A 22,428-nucleotide genomic window follows, 5' to 3' on the forward strand; every position below is an offset into this window, starting at 1 on the left:
TGGAAAGATGGGATGTTGTTGATCTCCCATTCCAGGCATTGACTAAAAAATCAATGAAATTAATATTATTTTCCCAAGAAAGTTGAAGCGCCATCTGTCTTCCAATGGACAATTTAATAAATGTGGCTTAAAAATATATAAATATTTAACATAATTATTCACTTAATTAGCACCCACGAAATAGCTATCACTACTGCAGCACAAGTTATCACATAACTATTCGACAATGTTTGCCATCTCTCTCCCTGTCTTCTTCTGTGACATCCGCCACTATACATAACTATATATTCAATGTTTATTAAGTAATTTCATATTTACCCATTTCCAATATTGTATACCAATCTACTACATATTTATGCATTTGTATATTCAAGAAACTAGCTTAATAGTACTCTTATGCCATAAGAAAATTTATTTGACCAGACCGACAAATGAACCCAACCATATCTACATTGCAGTCAAACATCTATCCGCTATAGGTCGAGAAAGGTCATAACTTCTTCGATATACGCATATACGCATATGAAATTAACGAAGTAGATGTGCTTGTTCTGCGTCTCGAATGACCCGAGAATTGTCGATTTCGACACAACTCACGACCATGTATTTCAGATGGGAGGTATCGACAATTGTCACTTCATTCGAAACGCTTCACCTCATACGAGACGCAGAATAAGCACAAGTTGTCAAAAACGAGACACTGTTGTTACAATTCTAGTTATTTATGTGTAAATTGGCACTCACCAAACCTTCATACATATAAACTATAGAATGAAAACTTTCTAAAATGTGCCTAATATTGTGTTCCAGTGTGCCACCCTCTCCCATATACGCATCTTATTGAAAAATGGTGTATTTTTCTGAAGAAAACTACTTACTTTTGAATTACGCCAATTCTTCGTTTATGAATTGGCACTCACGAAATTTTCACTACTTTATAGTATGAAGTCTGAACTTTCAGAAGAGTACTTGACATTGTGATTCAGTTTGCCACCTTCTCCCTATACGCAATTGAAATCAATGTGAAATTGACTTTAAAAGTTTCATAACTTTTGATATAGTTGTCGTAGCAAAGTTTTATATTTATCAAAACGCGTAGTTTTTTAGTGCTCACATTTTTGTAGAACATCACAAATCTGAGTTTTGTTATACTAAAAATTCTAAATTTAAGGGAGTTTCCGAAAAAAACGCTCATAGCTCCAAAAGTATTCATCGTAGGAAAAAAGTTTCTATAGCAAAATGTCATATTTTTGCTAGATCTACAACTTTGCCGAAAAAACTTTTTTTTTATCACGTTCGTGAAAAAAGTTAGATTTTCAACTTTTTCAATAGTAGGTACTATTGAAAAATAAAATCTACTCAAATATGGGCAATATTTTTGTGATTTTTTTCTCTGAAGACACTATAGAGATCACATCAGCCGTTTGGGCACAAAACAATTAAGTTCATCAAATCACGGGTTCCGACCATTGTGAGCTGCTTACGCTGTTAAGTGAATACCCCTAATAACATCGTTACTGCTGATTTTTTCGCTGTAGTTTGTTTGGAGAAGATGTTAGATATGAAAAGGGCTTTTTTGAGAAAATCATTTATTAATCCACTGAAAAGTGAGATAAAAATGTTGGTTAACCATAGAAACCAGATATGAGCCTAGTGTCTTCAGGAAAGTTGTAGCGGATGGTATTTCAAGCCACCTTTCCAAGGACACTCCATACCTATGACTTATACAGTACGACATATGTGACATTTTCTGAAATCAGTTTTTTGAGCATAACTTTTTTTCTATGTTTCAGGCACTTTAACCACCTTCTACTTGTTTGGCTAACAACAAAACAACAAAACACGTTTTTGTACAGCATTACGAAGCTCTATCTTTTAAAATTGAAAAGTTATTTGAGAAAATGTTTTTTTTAGGGGTGTTTTAGAATCGTGTAACTTGTTCCGGCGCAAAATGGCGTGCACAACTTTTTAGTACACTGAAACTGATGTATGTCTACTCTTACCCACTGGTTGAACCTTGTGTTTACACGAAATTACACGTGAGTTATATAGATTTCGAATGTCCCACTTTTTTCTCTACGTGTACACTAAGTTTTTGTAAATGCTATAGGATTTAAATAAAAATTCACCTTCGATATGTGGCCAATGGGCCAACAGTATATTAACACACGATGAACTGAGCTGATGTCTGTATGTGTGTATATTCATGTGTATGTGACTATGTATAAACATTTTATAGACCCATTTTTGGAATTTGGCAATTAAAATTTTTCACAGAAAACTGCTTGGGTAGTTTGAGTCTATTATGACAGTGTGAGTCTGTTGTAACAGTGTGTCTATAAAATGACTACACACACAAATTCACTCACGAGTATACACACATACAGACATCAGCTCAATTCATAGTGTTGCAATATCCAGTATTTTGCGCGCGGTAATGGCGGCGTGAGTTCCACCCAGTTTGACATTCAAAAGGTAGAAAACATTGGCACTCATCAGGTTAGCCTTGAAATGCATGGAAAAATATTCGTAAATAAACAGATGCCAAAGAACACGCAAGGCATTAAATATTTTCAAATATTTACAAATTACTTTAATTCAAATAAATATTTTAGTTTATTTTAGGTAACGTTCGATCTAATTAATGAATTTCTAGAACTGCTTACGATGAGAGGAATCAACAGAAACATTATGCTTAATACTAGACTCAGAAGGAATACTTTTCTACGTTTTCGAATTGAACCCACGCATTTAAAAACAGTTATCCACATCGGAAAGTAGAAAAGCTTTCTGAATATAGTTCATTTAACTTTTTTGTGCAACTCATTGCACAACCAGATACTTCATTTGAACAATTCTTCCTTAATTATTGAATCCTTCATTTGAAATACCTACAGGGCAAAGCTACGAGTAGTCGAAACCGAACTTGCTCGTAAAATTATGTAATTTCACAAATATTTCATTCACATATATTAATTAAATAGTACATCAAACCGCCGCAAGCATAACTTCCCATATTCACATACATTTCACATCAATATGAAACAGCATAGCAGCATAGTACATAATATAATACTATTCTGAGCTGAGGGAATGTTAATAGAAATGCTGATAATTATAGGAGGGTCTTATAAAGATGTGCAATGCTTAGTAGTACTTGAGTAGTTGCAACTCCGTGAATAAGAATAAGCGCCCATAGGTTGGGGGAGGGGGCGGCATAAGATTTGTTTCCTAGCCTCAATATGTAGTCCTAGAGCTGTACATAGTATCTCAATTGCTCAATAATGGCGCTAGCCATTATCATGGAGCGTAAAATATCACCATCAATTTGCAACAGTTTCAAATAAAAGTGACATCAGTCCAAAGTCAGAACAGAAGCACGATCTGGTTTGAATTGCGAGTTTGAGATGCACACTTTTAACATTTCCACAGCTTGGCCCATGTCCTGGCTTTGTCAACCTTCTATGGGTTTTACATTCCTAGATAATAAAAAATGAATTATTTATCAAACAATAAAATCGAAACAATGAATTTCTGGAGTAAAATATTTGACGTTATGTTTGTTTTAACAATGAGTGCCAATATTTTGCAATGAATCAAAGCTTACATTGATTAAAATATGTAAATATTTTCTACCTATTGAATGTCAAAAAGGAACTCGTTGGAACTCACGTGGCCGCCATTATCGAGCGTAAAATACTGGATACTATGGGCCTATTGGCCACCTATCGATAGCAGATTCTTCCGGTGGGACGGATTCGTTCTCCGACTGCCGACGGAACCCAGGAGGAGGGAACGGGGCCATTCGCTGGTGAATGGTGCCGACGATGCTGTAGCTTGAATCGACGCAGCTGCCGCTGTCAGTCGGTTGTGCGGCTGTAACGGTGGGAGTATTGGAATCGCACGACGGGGAGCCGGGATGGTTGGAAAGTTCACATCGTTGATTACAGAAACACGGTTCTTCTTCGGAAGGGTCCTGTTGGAAGCCTTCTTCCGGATTTCAGTAACTCGGCTCGCTTTGGGCAGCTCTTTGTGGTGGCCCGTTGTTTGTCGCCACAGTTGCCGGACTTGGGATCGGCCATCTCAATTTTGTCGCACTCGTCAGTCGGATGGGGTTCGTCACACTTGTTGCAGCGCTGCTTCATGCGGCAGTTCTTGGTGCCGTGCCCGAAATTGAAGCAGTTGGTGCACTGCGTGAAGTCGCTGTGCACTGGCCGATATCGCTCCCCAGTCAACGACGGTGTAATTTATAACGCCAACCAGCTTCAGGTCGCTTCCAGGTGGTGGAACCGTGCTCCAGATGGATCAGGTAAAGCTGGTCGCGATATTTCCTCGCCTTGTCGTGACGAGCGATCTTGTGGACGGCTACTGGCTTCAGTCCGCAACTTTCAAGCTCTGCTTGGAGCTCTTCCTCCTTCATGTCGTGAAGTCCTCGCAGCAAGGCCTTGAGCGGCTTCGTGCCGGGGTGGTCATGCCGGTGTAGTACTCATGCCACTTGTGGACCTCGAGGAACTCCACGACGGATTGATGATGGTCCCTGTTGGCCGGCATCATTTTACGCCCTCGCTGCAGAGCCGAAAAGTACATTTCAGCCCCTTAGCGATCAGCTGGCGAATTTTGGTCGTAAATCCGGCGGATCGCCCTTCACAAACACAGGCGGGCACTTCTCCTTCCGCGCTGGTTGCACCTGCAGCAGCTGGAGTTGCTGCTTCTTGCTCCTTTTTTTCGGCGGGTTGTCGGCGTCGTCAAGCAGCAACGGCGAGAACACGTTGCTCTGCAAAAGCTGCTTGGAGGGTTACCCGCGCCTCCAATAGCAGTGCGCCAGGCACTTTTCCAGCGACCGAATCGGCCACCGAGTCTCCCGCGGCGGGTCCGGGAGAAAATAACGCCAACGCGACAAGCGAAAACGTAAACAGCGAAAGAGCGAGAAAAAACACTTCGAAAAAATGCGCGAGCAAAAAACACGTCCGTACGTGTTGCTGTCTCGAACTGAGATGAAGAAGAAGAACATGCTTTGGCCCTGGTTATGTACGAAAGCACTGGCATCAAATAAACGAAAGGCGGAGCAAGCAAGCCGATGCCAATGATACGGCTCTCAAAGGGACGGTCCCACACCACCGTCGGTGGAAAGGCTGAGGAAAAGACAACAGCGATGATGGTGCTACGGACGGCGGCAGCAAGGCTCAGAGAAACATCATCAAGGGCGTCTCATCGAAGGCGTCGAGCATAATGAACAGCCTCGTAAACGACATCTTGGTGCGTATCGAGGCTGGCCAAGAATCTGCCATCTCGGAGGGTTCCAAAGTCGTCATAAAGTAAGTCAGCTCCTAGTGAATGGACGAGGAAGTAGCTCCACTCAAAACGGCCCTTTTCATGGCCCAGTCCCACTCAACGAGGAAAGGAGTTTTCGTACCGCGCACGCAGGGAATCAAAATTTTTAAATGAATTTCCACTTCACTGCTAATGATGCCACTGTCAGCCAATTTATGATTTGCTGCTGGAACACGATAGTCGTCATCCATTCTAACGCATTGCACAGTGTTGCTTTTTGCCGATTTCGTGCGCTTTTTAATAACATCGTTTCTGTTGATTTTTTCGCTGTAGTTTGTTTGGAGAAGACGTTAGCCCTTTTCATATGGGCCTTTTTTTTTAAACTTTAAAATGATTAATCCACCTAAAAGTGAGATAAAAATTTTGCTTAACCATCGAAACCAGATATGAGCCTAGTGTCTTCAGGAAAGTTGTAGCAGATGGTATTTCAAGCCACTTTGCCAAAGAGACCCCATACCTATGACTTATATAGTACGAGATATGTGACATTTTCTGTGGAAGGTCCAGAAATCAGTTTTTTGAGCATAACTTTTTCTATGTTTTAGGCATTTTACCACCTTCTACAAAAGTTGTTTGGCTAACAAAATACACGTTTTGCAAAAGATTGCGAAGCTCTATCTCTTGAAATTGAAATGTTATTTGAGAAAATGTGTTTTTTCTAGGAAATTTTAGAATCATGTAACTTGTTTGGCGCAAAATGGCGCACACAACTTTTTACTACACTGAAACTGCTGTATGTCTACTCTTACCCACTGGATTTGAACCTTGTGTTTACGAAATTACACGTGAGTTCTATAGATTTCAAATGTCCCACTTTTTTATCTACGTGTACACTAAGTTTATGTAAATGCTATAGGATTTAAATAAAAATTCACCTTTGATATGTGGCCAATAGGCCAACAGTATATTGCAACACGATGAACTGAGCTGATGTCTGTATGTGTGTATATTCGTGTGTATGTGACTATGTATAAACATTTTATAGACCCATTTTTTTGGAATTTAGCAATTAAAAATTTTTCACAGAAAACTGCTTGGGTAGTTTGGGTATATTACGACAGTGTGAGTCTATTGTAGCAGTGTGTCCGGGACCACTGGATGCTGCGACTACTTCGGGGGGGGGCTGTGCTCATGCACTTCTTCTAAAATTCCGGCCCCTAGCTTAGGTTAGTTCGCCGACTGGCTGGCTGAGATCCACTGCTACGTTGTCTCGATCCCTCGGCGGTTGTGCCACAAACTTCCTCACTCGAATCCTCCTGACTTCCCCCGGCGTCGAGGGTGATCCACCAGTTCCGGTGAAGGAAACTTCCGCACTGCTGGTGCCCTGACTACCGGCGGCTATCGCAGGGGACGCTTTCGCGCATTGCGCCGACTTCGTCTTCGGGTTGCAGAGGTGGTCCGACAGTTCCAGTGGTGGATAACGTCCGCACTGGCGGTGCCCTACATACCCGAAGCACTTCCTTCTTCTTTCTTCTTTCTTCAGCAGGTTGACGGTTCGAGTGCCGAGGTCGGTCCGACGATTCCAGTTGGCAAAAGACTTCCGATTCGCTGGCGCCCCGACGACTCGAGACCCAACACTGCTCACTGTGCTGGATGTTACTCCACACCTACGCTTGATTGCGTGTCCCTTCTCCATCGACGCTGCAGCTCTGACATTATTTGTGTCACGACTCTGGTTACCGCATGCCACGTACCTTCATCGCGACACATTCGCTCTGCGATGTTGTCCGCCCTTATGGCAGCATTCTCCTACGTGCCTCCGCAAACCTCAGGCAGTCGAATATCACGTGCTCTGGAGTCTCCTCTACGTCGATACACGCTGGGCAGAATGACGATGACGCATGGCCACACCGGTGCAAATATTGGCGGAAACAACCGTGTCCGGACAGGAACTGTGTGAGGTAAAAGTTCACCTCACCATGCTCCCTGTTCACCCACGTCGACACATTGGGGATGAGCCGATGGGTTCACCTTCCATTATCCGCATTGTCCCACTCCTGCTGCCACTTCACCATAGAGTCCAGTCTCACCGCCTTCCTCCACATTTCTGGTATCCCTCCGTTGGTAGCACTCGATGTCCTCTGCTAGAGTTATGCAGACTGGAATCATCCTGCGATAACGCAAACTGCCTCCGACGAAATAGTTCGGTACGTACTCGCGGCGCGAATGGCCATTAGACGAAACACGCTATTCAGCTTCCTCCGGTTACGTTTCGTCTTGAGCGCAGCTCCCCAGGCTGGAACTCCGTACCTTAGTATCGAGGATGATACTGACGCAAGAAGACGCCTACTGCTGCCTTTCGGACCGCCGACGTTCGGCATGATCCTTGCTAACATTTGCTGATCATTTGAGCCGCCTTTTCACAGGAATAGTCCACGTGGGTGTTGAAGTTCAACCGGTCATCAATCATCACACCTAGATGTCTCAGAGTCCGCACCGACGGGATGTCGTGCCCTCCGATGGTAATCTGCATCCGCTGGATTACTTTGCAGTTGCTGACCAGTATCACTTCCGTTTTGTGGTGAGCCAGCTGCAGCTTGACTCCATTCATCCAGAACTCTATTGAGTCGGTCGCCTCCGCCACCAGCATTTCCATCTCCTTCAGTGACTCACCGGTTATCGTTAGGACAACATCATCCGCAAATCCGTAAATCTTTACACCTTTGGGCAACTTCAGCGTCAGCACCCTGTTGTACATCAACTTCCATAACTACGGGCCTAGTATGGGCCCTTGTGGAACGCCCGCCGTAACCTGATCGACTTCTGCCCCGAGTTCGTGGCGTAAACCAGAATCCGGTTCAGGAAGTAGCTCCTAAGGATCTTACACAGGAAGTCGAGGATTCGCATTTCATGCAGCGCTGCGGCGATGGCCTCCCAGCTGGCACTATGGAACGCGTTTTTGACGTCAACTACCGTCACTACCGCGCAGAACCGATTGCCGCTCCTCTTCTTCTTGGACGCCCTCTCTGCCTCTTCAATGACTGTCCTGAGTGCAGCCACAGTCGATCTGCCTTTTGCGGAATCGAACTGTTTTTCCGATAAGCCAGTCTCACACTCCGTGAGCTGTGTAAGCCTATTAAGGATAACCCTTTCCAGAAGCTTCCTCAGTGTATCCAGCAGACATATGGGCCTATACGATGCTGGATTTCCCGGCGGTTTTCCTGGTTTCGGCAGCAGCACCAGTTTCTGGATCTTCCACGTGTCCGGAAAATTACCGTCTACTAAACACTTCTGCAGCACCATCCTGAACAGATCCGGGAACGCCAAAATCGCGGATTTTAGAGCCACATTTGGAATTCCATCCGGACCCGGAGCTTTTTCAACTTCAAACCTTTCGCCACTGATAATAGCTCGTCATTGGTGACTTGCATACCTGCAGCGGTTACTCGGTGCTTCATCTTCGTACGGCGTACGCGGCCACGTCGTAGAATCATGCTGCGGGAAAAGACCGTCCACGATGATCCTTAGCTTGTCCGGACACATTTCGGCTTGCGTCGCTGGACCGTGATCTTCTTTGTCCACAACTCGATAGGCGTTACCCCAAGGATCAGCGTCAGCTTCCAGCACAACTCCTTGAAGCAGTTAGACTTGCTGATTTGGATCGCCCGTTTGAAAGCCGCTCTAGCTTCACGGAAAACTATCTTTCGCTCCTCTCTGACCATTTCAGACCTTGCCCTCTGAAAGTGTCTCCTAGCTCTGAGACAGGCAGTGCGAAGGTTGGCAAGATTTTTGTTCCACCATTAACTTGGCCGCCGGCTATTCGTTGGCTCCAATTTCCTCGGCATCGTCGCATCGCTAGCGTTTCCGTCAGTTGGTCTGCGTCAAGGTTTGTAGCATCGCTGTCCACTCGAAGTGCTTCGATAAAAGATCCTTATCGAAGTCCTTCGTCTTCCATCTTCGCCAACTAGACCTTGTCTCCCGTCGTACCGTCGGCGTTCGCGTTCCAACACTATATCGGATCGCCTGGTGATCGCTATGGGTATATTCTTCACAAACTCTCCAGTTCATGTTCCTCGCCATCGACGGACTGCAGAACGTGACATCGATGATGGACTCCCTGCCATCTCTGCGGAATGTACTAACGGTACCTTCGTTGCACAATCTTACTTCCAGCTTAGCCAGCGCCTCCAGCAAACTGTAACCTCTGGCGTTAGTCAGTCTGCTTCCCCAATCCACTGCCCAAGCATTGAAATCGCCTCCGATGATCACTGGTTTTCGGCCGATCAGCTTCTCCGTGAGTGAGTCCAGCATCCGGTTATACTGCTCCAAAGTCCACCTTGGGGGTGCGTAACAGCTAAACACAAAGATCCCGTTAATTTTAACGATTACGAAACCCTCGCTTGAACTGTCTACCACCTCTTGGATAGGAAATCTGCCCACCACTTGGATAGCCGCAATCCCCGTAGCATCCGCCACCCAGTTGCCGTTTTCAGAAGGAATCCGGTACGGCTCAGCAATAATTGCCACGTCGCACATTGCTTCTGTTGTCGACTGCCACAACAGCTACTGTGCGGTGTCGCAATGGTTGAGATTCAACTGGATGATCTCCATTAATCTCGGCCCGCCATCGCCTTCTTGTAGGCAGGGCATTGGAAGTCACCCGTCATGTGGTCGCTTCTATCCTCCGGTTTGCAGAGCAGGCATCTTGGTTGCTTCGTGCAGTCCCTAGCAACGTGTCCTTCTCCACCACATTTCCTACAAAGACCGGATCTGTCTGGGCCACTGCAGTTTCGCGCCTGGTGTCCAAATGCCATACATTTGAAGCATCGCTCCATCTGTTTGGTGATTCGAGGGGTGAGTCTCAACGGAAACATAGACCATCCGACCTTCACCTTGGCCACCTCCACCATTTTGTTGGCGGCATCTACCGGTAGTCGTTTATTTATTTATCATCAGACTAAGGCCAGAGTGGCCTGTGCTGCACATAAAAGACTTCTCCATTCAGCTCGGTTCATGGCTGCACTTCGCCAACCACGCAGTCTGCGGAGGGTCCGCAAGTCGTCCTCCACCTGATCGATCCACCTTGCCCGCTGTGCACCTCGCCTTCTTGTTCCCGTCGGATCGTTGTCGAGAACCATTTTTACCGGATTACTGTCCGACATTCTGGCTACGTGCCCGGCCCACCGCAGTCTTCCGATTTTCGCGGTGTGAACGATGGATGGTTCTCCCAACAGCTGATGCAACTCGTGGTTCATTCGCCTCCTCCACGTACCGTCCGCCATCTGCAACCCACCATAGATGGTACGCAACACTTTCCTTTCAAAAACTCCCAGTGCGCGTTGGTCCTCCACGAGCATCGTCCAGGTCTCGTGTCCGTAGAGAACTACCGGTCTTATAAGCGTTTTGTAGATAGTCAGTTTGGTACGGCGGCGAACTCTATTCGATCGAAGCGTCTTGCGGGTTCCAAAGTACGTGCGATTTCCAGCCACTATGCGCCTCCGAATTTCTCTGCTGGTATCGTTGTCGGCGGTCACCAGTGAGCCCAAGTACACGAATTCTTCAACCACCTCGATTTCGTCACCACCGATAGAAACTCGTGGTGGGTGGCTCACGATGACCTCTCTTGAGCCTCTTCCTATCATGTACTTCGTCTTCGACGTGTTGATGACTAGTCCAATCCGTTTAACTTCGCTTTTCAGTCTGATGTAGGCTTCCTCCATCCTCTCAAAGTTACGTGCCATGATATCAATGTCGTCGGCGAAACCAAATAACTGGACGGACTTCGTGAAAATCGTACCACTCGTGTCAATCCCTGCCCTTCGTATTACTCCCTCAAAAGCGATGTTGAATAGCAGACACGAAAGACCATCGCCTTGCCGTAACCCTCTACGGGTTTCGAAGGGACTCGAGAATGCCCCTGAAACTCGAACTACGCACATCACCCGATCCATCGTCGCCTTGATCAACCGTATCAGTTTATCCGGAAATCCGTTTTCGTGCATTAGCTGCCATAGCTGGTCCCGATCGATTGTATCATATGCGGCTTTGAAGTCGATAAATAGATGATGTGTGGGCACGTTGTATTCGCGGCATTTCTGCAATACCTGACGTATGGCGAACACCTGGTCTGTGGTAGAGCGTTCACCCATAAATCCCGCCTGGTACTGCCTGGTACGAACTCTCTTGCAGTTGATGCTAGTCAACGACACAAAATTTGGATGAGTACCTTGTAGGCGGCGTTCAGCAATGTGATTGCGCGGTAGTTGCTACAATCCAGCTTATCGCCCTTTTTGTAGATGGGACACACGACACCCTCCATCCACTTCTGCGGCAGAACCTCATCCTCCCAAACCTTGGTAATCACCCAGTGCAGCGCTCTAGTCAGTGCCTCACCACCGTGTTTAAACAGCTCTCCTAGTAGTTGATCAACTCCAGGGGCTTTGTTGTTTTCAGCCGGCCGATCTCCTCCTGGATTTCCTGGAGATTCGGAGCCGGAAGTCGCATGTCCTGCGCGCGTGCTCCCTAGGTTCATTACCATACCGCCACCGTTGTCTGCCATATCGCCATTCAGGTGCTCTTCGTAGTGCTGCCGCCACCTTTGGATCACCTCACGCTCGTTCGTAAGAAGGTTCCCGTTTATGTCCTTACACATATCGGGCTGTGGCACGTGGCCCTTACGTGAACGGTTCAACTTCTCATAGAACTTTCGTGCGTTATTAGCGCGGTACAGTTCCTCCGTCTCTTCACGGTCTCGATCTTCCTGCTGGCGCTTTTCCTCCGGAAAATCGAGTTTTGTCTGTTCCGCGCCCGTTTGTATCGTGCCTCGTTCGCCCTCGTGCGGTGTTGCAGCAATCTCGCCCATGCTGCATTCTTCTCCTCAACTAACTGCTCACATTCGCCGTCATACCAGTCGTTTCTCTGATCCGGAGCCACCGTGCCTAGTGCAGCGGTTGCGGTGCTTCAATGGCGGATCAAATATCTCTCCAGCCATCTTCAAGAGATGCTGCGCCTAGCTGCTCTTCCGTTGGGAGTGCCACTTCCAGCTGCTGCGCGTAGTCTTGGGCTAGTCTACCGTCTTGTAGCCGCCCAATGTTAAGCCGCGGCGGACGACTCCGACGCGTGTTGATCACCGTCGAGAGTTTTGAGCGCAGACATACTGCTCCGAGGTAGTGGATCCGGATTCAATATTCGCACTGCGGTAAGTGCGTACGTTCGTGATGTCGGAGAAGAATTTACCGTCGATTAGAACGTGGTCGATTTGGTTTTCCGTTACTTGATTAGGTGATTTCCATGTGGCCTTGTGGATATTCTTACGGGGGAAGAAAGTGCTTCGGACTACCATTCCGCGGGAGGCTGCAAAGTTTATGCATCGTTGGCCGTTGTCGTTCGATACGGTATGCAGACTATCCGGTCCGATGACCGGTCTATACATTTCCTCCCGTCCTACCTGAGCGTTCATGTCACCGATGACGATTTTGACGTCCCGCAGTGGGCATCCATCGTATGTCTGCTCCAGCTGCGCATAGAACGCTTCTTTCTCGTCGTCGGGTCTACCTTCGTGTGGGCAGTGTACGTTGATGATGCTATAGTTGAAGAAACGGCCTTTTATCCTCTACTTACACATCCTTGTGTTCATTGAGTGCCACCTGATCACGCGTTGGCGCATCTTGCCCAGCACTATGAAGTCGGTTCCCAGCTCGTTTGTGGTGCCACAGCTTTGGTAGAAGGTAGCCGCTCGATGCCCGCTTTTATACACTTTCTGTACGGTCCAGCATTTTTTCTGCAGCGCTACGACATCGAAGTTGCGGGATGTAATTCATCGTAGATTATCCTATCGCAACCTGCGAAGCCTAGTGACTTGCAGTTCCATGTTCCAAGCTTCCAATCGTGATCCTTTATTCGTCGGGGCGCAAAACAATCGCAAAACAATCGAGCTGAAGGATTTCCTTGAGGAGAAGGAAATAGACGTGGCGTTCATCACCGAAACGCACCTAAAACCGGAGGTGAACATCAACATCCCGGACTTCCGCATCGTGCGACTCGACCGGCCGACCAGGGAGGTGGTGTGGCCATCGCTCTTCGCTACAACATCAACTGTCGTCTGCTTCCAAGTTTCCAGCTCAGTGTCATTGGGGCCATCGGTGTCGAAATCACCACTTCGGTCGGCACAATCGCGCTCATCGCGGCGTACTGTCAACGCAAGCCAAAGCCGGCGATGGATCATCGGCTGCCCTTCGGAGGACATCGTCAAGCTGACGCGGAGGCAAGGCCAGTATATCATTGCCGGCGACTTGAATGCCAAACATCAAGCCTGGGGCAACAGTCGCGGCAATCGAAACGGCACCATCTGGAGCAACGACATGGAGGAAGGCCACTACGATCCTGAGCCCGGATTCCCCACTCGGCTGAGTCGGTCCGGTGCCCACGCAACGCTCGACCTCTACGTAACAAACCTGAGTGACCACGTCTCGCAGCCGGTTGTATACCAGGAGCTCAGTTCGGATCACTATCCGGTGGTGGCGGAACTGGGCTCCTCGGTCAATCGGCACCAGCAGTTACAGCGGAACTACCACCGAGTGAATTGGCAGCGTTTCCAGCAGGCGTCGATAACACCGTCGACTACGAGGTGCGTCCGGAGACGCCGGAAAGTATCGACCGCCAGCTGTGCGCTATCGAGGAGGCGATCACGGCGGCCCGAAACAACACGTACCGACGGCTCGGCAGGTAAGCAACTCCTTAAACATCGATACACTCACCAAAGATTTGATTCGATTGCGGAATGTCACTCGCAGGCAGTTTCAGCGTACTGGACTGCCTGAGCTTAAACACGCTGCAATCGAATCACAAAAATATCAAGGCCAGAATGGTGGACCTCAAAATAACGACTTCTCGAATAAGATTCGCACTCTCCCAGATTATGCTAAGCCGTTCTGGAAAATGACCAAAATTCTAAAATCCAAGCCTCGGCCCATTCCACCTTTGATCCCACTAGACAATAATGGCTCTAATGATCGCTTGATAACTCTTGCAGAAAGTCGCTGAAATATGTCGTCACTTCGTCAGCTCTCTCAATCTTGGGCAGAACTTCGTCTGTCCACACGAAGTAGCTCTCAATTGGCATGCTAACAACATCCATTTGATTCTCAACGACTTCTCGGAGGAGTTGGAGATCTCAACTGACGAATTGACGGCCTATATCAAATCGTCGAAGAACATGAAGGCCCCAGGCTTCGACAGCATCCTGAATCTCGAGCTCAAACACATGAGTGCTCCGTTCTTTGAGCACCTCTCGCTGATCTTTAATCAGTGTCTCCGGCTTAGCTACTTCCCATCGTCCTGGAAGTCAGCGAAAGTCATCCCCATCCGGAAGCCTGGGAAGGATCCTTCCTCCCCCTAAAGTTATCGACCCATCAGCCTTCTCTCAGGGTTATCCAAGCTATTCGAAAAAGCTATTCATCATCGGTTGCTTGAGTCTGCCGAAAATCTCAACATCTTGCTCGAGGAACAGTTTGGTTTCCGACGCGGTCGGTCAACTGTACACCAACTGACCCGAGTTACCAACGTCCTCAGACGGAACAAGTTTGTCTCGAAAACATCCGCCATGGCCTTACTCGATGTCGAGAAGGCATTTGACAATGTATGGCATGATGGCCTGGTGTACAAACTACAACGCTACAATCTTCCCTGGTGAAAATCATCAACAATTACCTGTCGGCAAGGACATTCCGGGTCTCAATCAGCGGAGCGAGTTCCAATGCGCACAACATCGTCGCAGGCGTTCCCCAGGGCAGTATCCTCGGGCCCCTGCTTTTCAATCTGTTCACCTCCGACATGCCAGAACCTCCAGAAGGCGGCATTCTGTCTCTGTTCGCAGATGACACATCCATCGTCTACAACGGTAGAGTGATCAGAGCGCTAGTGGCAAAACTCCAACGAGGCCTGGATGCCTCGAGTACCTCACCAGCTGGAAGATCTGTATCAACGCGGCGAAGACCCAGGTCATCATTTTTCCCCACTCCAAATCCCCTAAACTTGTTCCGCCTGGGGACTGTAAAATCATCCTCAATGGCACGACTGTGGAATGGGCCAATGAGGTCAACTACCTTGATTTGACCCTCGACAGCAAGCTTATTTTCTGGCAACAGGTCGACAAGACGGTGATAAAGTGTAACTTTTTGTTGAACTTGAAACTACTGCAGCCTTTGATCAACCGGCGGTCGTCATTGTCCATGAAAAATAAGCTTGCTGTCTACAAATCATCCTCCCTGTGATCGAATATGGCATGCCGGTCTGGGAGAGCTGCGCTAAAACCCACCACCTCAAACTTCAACGGGTCCAAAACAAATTCCTGAGGATGATCCTCAACACCCCTCCCAGGACAAGAACATCCGAGGTCCACCGTCTGGCCGGAATAAAAACCTTACATGAACGCTTTGGTGAGTGTAAAGAAAAGTTTAAGGTCCGTTGCTTGCATTCGGATCAGGCTCCAATTAGGGCGCTAGTTCCAATCTAGGTTATCAAATTTCTTATTGTAAATATTAGTGTACATAGTAGTTAGGTTATCAAATTTAAAAAAACACACCAGCGCCTCCTAAAGGCCGTCATGATATATCATATTAACACTTAAATAACAATGTAAACATAAAAATTTTAAATTGAAGTTGGAGGGCCAAGCCGGCCGAGCACTGTACATGTAAAAAATAATTGTAGAACAGAAAATGAAACAATAAAGAAGAATTTTACTACTACTTACTAGCGCGCGTAGCGTTGCGTTCGAGATGTTACGGAGACCAGACCATGGTACCAACTTCGGCATCGGCGGAGCTCCTACCAAAAATAGTATTCCCGGCGATGGTGAGGGTTGCGCGGTCGTCGTCGGCAGCATCAACAGCACTCAGATAGAATTTTCTTGCGTGTTTCTCTACGATGGCGGCTATGGTGGTGTATATTTCTGCAACGGTTGCGTCTGAAGTACCATTGATTAGCTGTCATCAGTGAAAGCAGCTCTTAAGCCATATTTTGACGCGAAACGAAATTTGATCAAAGTTCATATCAATCGCTTGGTGATGGCTGATAGTTTCCGTCGGTGGCGGAATCACGACCGTGCGTCAGGGACGCTACAAAAATTTATTCGCATGGATAGCATCAATACCAGTGAAATTTCCCCTCAAGATTATAATTTTAGTAGATATACTTCTACTTGTTTCAGGTTTAATTTCCATCCATGCGAATACATTTTTGCAGCTTCTCCTTCTGACGCACGCTCTTCGTTCCCACCGATGGCGTAGGTAGCGCTCGTAACAGGATCGTTGCGACAGAGAATCCAACGATGGCAATATCACAGACAAACAGACATAACACTCGTCAAATTTCCATCGTTCAACGATTTACTGGTTGATTCAAATAATCATTAGTTGGCCAATCGATCACTCGTGGCGCTCGCATCGGATTTGCTCGAGTCTGACGTTTGCTCACTACCGCCATCTGGTTCGTGATTTGCCCAACCAACTGAAATCAACAGATGTCGTTAGTGTTTGAATGACGATGAATTTGATGAGTGAATGTTCAATGTGTTATGTCTGTTTGTCTGTGGCAATATGTTGCAGTGTAGCGGTAAAATCATAGAGCCAGCATCTGCATTTAAGTGAAATACTCTTGTGATATTCTGACTATCGAATGGTTGCTGTTGTGTTGGTGATTAGAAATCCGCATGATCTGAAATCTGTCCTTTTCAGGGCATTAAATTTTTCATTGAAGAAATTTGGTTTGACTGAGAGTAAATTCTTGAGATTGTTGCGTTAAATCGGCAGCAGTAAGGCAAAAATTCATAGGATTCAATCCATCATTTGACTTCTGCAGAGTTAGTGATTAAAAACCCATCGAAAGATAAAGACGCTCTTAGCGTTTGAAATCTATCCTAATTTCGTGACGGTCCCGAATTTGGAAATTTCCATTTTACACCCTGTATCAGAGGCTTCCCCTTAGACGTAGTCGTTTGGTAATTTGGGGGCAATTTATTGCTTATACATGAAAGAGTGTTTAATATTTAATGCGAGAAACGTCAATTCACTGTTTTTAACAAAGGAGAACAAAAGAAAAAATACGATGACTCAACTCATCCATGAGTTTTAAGGTGCTGAGTTGGATGCGTTTCAACTCACGCTTGATTAGAATCGTCCATGAGTTTTGAGATTTTGAGTTTTTACCATTACAGACCAAACCACAGGCGTTATCGCTGGAACCGCCCTGATCCGTTCTCCGTAACATCAAGAATGAAAATGACGCGCGCACGCGAAACACGGGGCTTTTCATACACAGGGAAAACGAAGCAGTGGATCAAAAGGCCCGTACGTTACTGCAATCTGATGTCCGTGTTGGGGATTTATGGACGGGATTGAATTTTTCACCCGGTTTGGAAAGAAATAACATTTTTAATAGTTCAACGTTGATAATCAATAGTATCAATAGAATTGGCAAATTGCTGGAGAGTTTCCGAATCGATTGATAAGCAAATGTCGAAAATCCATCGAAAGATAAAGACGCTATTACCGTTTGAAATCTTACATGATTTCGTGACGGTCCCCAATTTGGAAATTTTCATTTTGCACCCTGTTTCCGAGCCTTCCCCTTAGACGTACCGTCGTTCGGGGTGACATTGGGCCTAGGGGGTAAGATTGGGCCAAAAACGAAAAATGTTTCAACTCCTAATATCTCAGAAACTGTTACGAATTTTGATCAAAACTTCAAACGGTTCGAAATTATAGTAAAATTCACGTCTAGGAAATCACAAAACTAATTCCAAGAAATAATTGTGCTCGTACCATAATGCTTGGAATTTGAATGTAAAACTATTGATCGAATGAACCCGTAGTGTAAATAGTGTCAGTAATACCCCACAAATCTATTACATAACTAGTTTTTAGATCGGTGGATACCTGGTTATCATGTTACGATAATCTGTTGTTGTTTTATCGAATTTTATGAATATTTATATAGCGGCTCTGGTTTTTCGTAGCAACGAGCAATGCACGCTGAAAAGGGGTGAGATTGGGCCAAGCCTTTGGTTGATTTGCCATACATAGTTGGTAAGAACCGTAATGTAGGCAATTATTTTTAATGATCGATTGAATCGTTGCATCGTCACCGTTGAACATCATTGTACTTGGCCCAATGTCACCCCCTGTGAGGGGTAGAATGGGCCAATTTTAAACAACATATAACTTTGAAGAATTTCTCTCATTTATTGTTTTTTCCCCACACAGTGCTAAATTCATTGTTCAAGCTTGTACCAAACTAATTAAAACTTGTTTCCAATGTTAACTAGTAGAGCTTTGTAACATTTATTTGGACCATACCACATTTTGGCCCAATGACACCCCCGTATGCGGTAGTTTACGTCAAAACACATGTCAGCAGAGGTCAGCAGTAGCTCGCTCATATCATTAGCAGAACAACATTACCACGCACATTATTGGATTATATCCAACGGGGGGAATATTTCCGTAATTATGATTCTCCGACGCGGAAATGACAAACACTTGATCCGTTGTTTGAGGGAGAATATAATTTTCCTATCAGAATATATAATAATAATTCATAATGATTCATAATTCTAAAACAAATTTATAACTATATGTACATAATTTACAATGCTCCGCGAGATGGGTTTGGTGAACCCCTGAAGCCATGTACGCATATTGCTTCTATTAGTTTTTTAATAGTGAAATCGAACATTTAATCTACTCACGTTTAGTTCCCGTTTGTATTGTGTTCGTATCAGTAGAGCAAAAAATAGTGGCAGTCCGTATTCTGGTAATAGTTCAAGAGAGACGTGACGAGATTTGGGTTACCTAGTATATAAGGATAGTTTTTACACCAAATATTATAGTTTTATGTAAATATTCTCACCAATCCAGCATGTAGTTAGTAGGCACTAATTTAATATTCAGTTCACTAGACTTAAGTTTAATTTTAGATAATTTTACACTATTTTTAAGGCTTTTTTAGGATATAATTAGTACTGCGTTTTCGTTCGTCAGCTATATCAAAGATTTTCCCTTTTGTTTGTTCTGTTTTGTCCACTCACCCGGTGACAGGCCGAAGGCCTGTCACTCCCTGTCATCCGTTCCGTCAGGCCGCGTCTTGCTTGCAGGATTGCAAGCAATATAGGACCCACAGTCATAGGTGTGCGCGCTGGCCTAATGGGGTAGGCCAACAGTCCCCCAGGGTACGACGACTTTCGGTTGGCTTACTGCTCCACGCGCTGAACGTCTAGGACCGCCAGCTTCACAACGGGGCGCTCGTATACTCCGACGGATGTCTGCACTGTCGCTGATCGCGTTTGCCCGTCTCGGCTAGTAGTCGTAGCGATGACTCTACCTTTCGGCCAACAGTTACGCGGTAACTTCGGGTCAACAATCACTACAATGTCTCCGGTCTCGATGGGTTTGACAGACTGGAACCACTTGGACCGGCGGGTAATCTCCGGAAGATAATCTGTTAGCCAGCGTTTCCAGTAGCAGTTCGCCAGAATTTGCGAAGTACACATGTTCTGCCTGAGGGCGATGCCGGTGTCGTCGATACTGATTAAAGGTTTCGAACCATTGGATGAGCCAACCAGAAAATGATTTGGAGTTAGCGCTGGACCAGAATCGTCATCTACTGGAACGTGTGTTAAGGGCCGAGAGTTGACGACGCTCTCGATCTCAATCAGTAGATTTCGTAACACTTCATCCGAGATGGTTTTGGTGGTGCACACAGCCATCAGATTACCTTTGACGGTTCGTATAAGCCGCTCCCAACTACCGCCCATGTGTGGTGCCAACGGTGGGTTAAATACCCACTCGGTCTCTGTGGTCGTGAACTCCCTCATCATGGCATCATGATTGATAATTGTCAATAGCTTCTTCAACTCTGCATTGGCGCCGACGAAGTTGGTGCCACGGTCGCTGTAGATCTTCCGGGGTTGACCACGACGAGCGATGAAGTTACGGATAGCCATTATACAAGAATCGGTGCTAAGGGAATTGACAAGCTCGATATGTACTGCACGAACGGTCAAGCACGTTGCCAACATTCCCCAGCGCTTCTCACGCCTTCTTCCTACAGCAACTTCAATGGGCCCAAAGTAGTCGATGCCCACGTGAGTAAACAGTAGACAAACCGCTGCTAGGCGACCAGGTGGTAGGTTAGCCATAATCGGAGTGTTTGGTACTGAATGATCATTCTTGCACCGTTGACAATCACGGCGAACTTGACTGTAGCATGAACGTAAGCGAGAGATTTGATACTTTTGGCGTATTTCGTTTATCACTGTCTCGTGATTTTGGTGATGGTATCGGTTGTGGTAGTGGTGAATTATTAGTGTGGTAATGTGGTGATATCTTGGAAGGATGATGGGATTCTTAGCGTCGTCGGTGGCATATTGGCACGCTGCGATACGGGTCTTCATACGCATTATGCCAAGGTCATCGATCCACGGAAGAAGCTTGTACAGCGGACTGGATTTGGGAAGAAGCTTCGTAGTTTTTTCCGGATGTTGAGCTGCGTTTCGTAGAGTACGTAGTTCTTCCGGGAAGCCTTCCTGCTGCGCTATACGGATTAGATGCGCTTCGACTGTACGGAGTTCGGCTGCGTTCAGAGGTCCTACTTCGATAGGATTCTGTTCCGTCTTCAGGCGACAATTCTTTATGAACCGTTGCACCAGCGCCAAAACGCGTTGCAGTCTCTTCCAGCGAAAAGTTTTGTACACGAATGACTGGTTCTGGAGGGTGTAGTGAACTTGCAGATTTTGCAGCAGTTCGGTGTCTGTTGGTTTGCCGCGGGTAGAAGATTGCGGCCAAGCTTCCTCATTTTCTTTGAAAGCTAGGACCTCGGAACCATCTGTTTCCTGCGGACAGGTCGGAACTTTCTTTCCATTTGGTACCGTCGTCGGCTACGTTCAGCTTGCTAGGTACGTATCGCCATTCGTGAGCTTCGGTGGATTCGAGAATCTCGGTGACGCGGAATCCAACGAACTGGCTGTAGCGTCGGTGGTCGGGTTTATCCAGCATAGGACATCTCGGAGTCTGACCAGTAGAACTTCTTCACATTGCGGATCGACAGTGTATCACACACGGTTTTAGAGAGTCGTGTTCCAATTATCGCCGCTTGTAATTCCAGACGAGGGATCGATGTCAACTTTAGCGGAGATACTCTAGTTTTTGCTGCGACTATTGAACAATGGATCTCTTCGTTCTTCCTGAACCGTAGATAGCACACGGCGGCCATTCCATTCTTGCCAGCATCTACGAACGAATGGAGCTGCACTTCGTCGACTTGGTTGATGGAGTAGTCAGGCCAGAAGCATCTAGGTATTTGGAGTTCTTCAACCTGCGGCAAGGCGCTCAGCCAAATCTTCCACTTATCGTACTCCTCGTCCCCGATATCTTCGTCCCAGGTGACACTAGATCGCCAGATGTCCTGTAGCAAGAACTTCAAATCGGCAAGGAAGTGAGCGATGAGCCCGAGCGGGTCGAATATGGTCATGAGGACACGCAGTACTTCCCGCTTCGTGGGATGACGATCGCCCTTGAGTAGTTCGGCCCCGTAGCGTTTCCATCCGATTTTGTAGGTGAAAGCATCAGCTGCCGTATTCCACCACATGCCTAAGACCTTCTCGGTGGCCAATTCCGTTGTCAGGTCAGACTCTTCTCCTCATCCACGTTCTCTTCTTGCAGCGCCTCTACGACTTTCCTTGAATTGCTGATCCAGCTTCGGATTTCGAAGCCCCCTTGTGCGTGTACATGGCGAACGTCTTTGGCTACCTGAATGGCTTCTTCCTCCGTGGGTACGCTAAGCAGCATGTCATCGACATAATGCGAGTCAGTGATCGCTTCACACGCCGCTAGATATTTACTCTTGAACCGCTCCGCGTTGATATTCTTTGCGAATGGTGCACTGCTAGGAGAGCAGCACGCCCCGAACGACATCACGGTCATGGCATAAACCTCAATCTCTCTATTCTTGCCCGTCCAGTAGAAGCACTGGTATTGCTGGTCCTCTTGGCGGATTTTCACCTGGTGGAACATCTCGCGAATATCTCCAGTCACCGCCACCGGATGTAGTCGGAATTGTAGCAAAATATTCAGCATCGAACGTAGCAAATCTGGCCCTTTC

General features: G+C 46.5%; 1 protein-coding gene across 1 annotated transcript; it reads right to left on the reverse strand.

Moving 5' to 3' along the window:
* Positions 1-19,519: 19,519 nt before the first annotated feature.
* Positions 19,520-21,915, reverse strand: LOC134221901 (uncharacterized). Its single transcript, XM_062701066.1, has 3 exons — positions 21,344-21,915; positions 21,143-21,291; positions 19,520-21,078 (listed from the first exon to the last, which is right to left on the reverse strand). Exons 1-3 carry the CDS (start codon positions 21,913-21,915, stop codon positions 19,520-19,522), a joined length of 2,280 nt encoding a protein of 759 aa, XP_062557050.1.
* Between the last annotated feature and the right edge of the window lie 513 nt (positions 21,916-22,428).

This window comes from Armigeres subalbatus, chromosome 3 (assembly GCF_024139115.2).
Source record: "Armigeres subalbatus isolate Guangzhou_Male chromosome 3, GZ_Asu_2, whole genome shotgun sequence".
In the NCBI taxonomy this organism is placed as follows: domain Eukaryota; kingdom Metazoa; phylum Arthropoda; class Insecta; order Diptera; family Culicidae; genus Armigeres; species Armigeres subalbatus.

Bases quoted from the DNA above. Each gene is read 5' to 3' on its own strand.
- LOC134221901 (XM_062701066.1), bottom strand. From the start codon at position 21,915: ATGTGGTGGAATACGGCAGCTGATGCTTTCACCTACAAAATCGGATGG. The intron at 21,292-21,343 runs GTCAGACTCCGA...CCGACGCTACAG, and splicing joins AATGTGAAGAAGTTCTACTG to CCAGTTCGTTGGATTCCGCG. The intron at 21,079-21,142 runs GTCCTAGCTTTC...GCAAACCAACAG, and splicing joins AGGAAACAGATGGTTCCGAG to ACACCGAACTGCTGCAAAAT.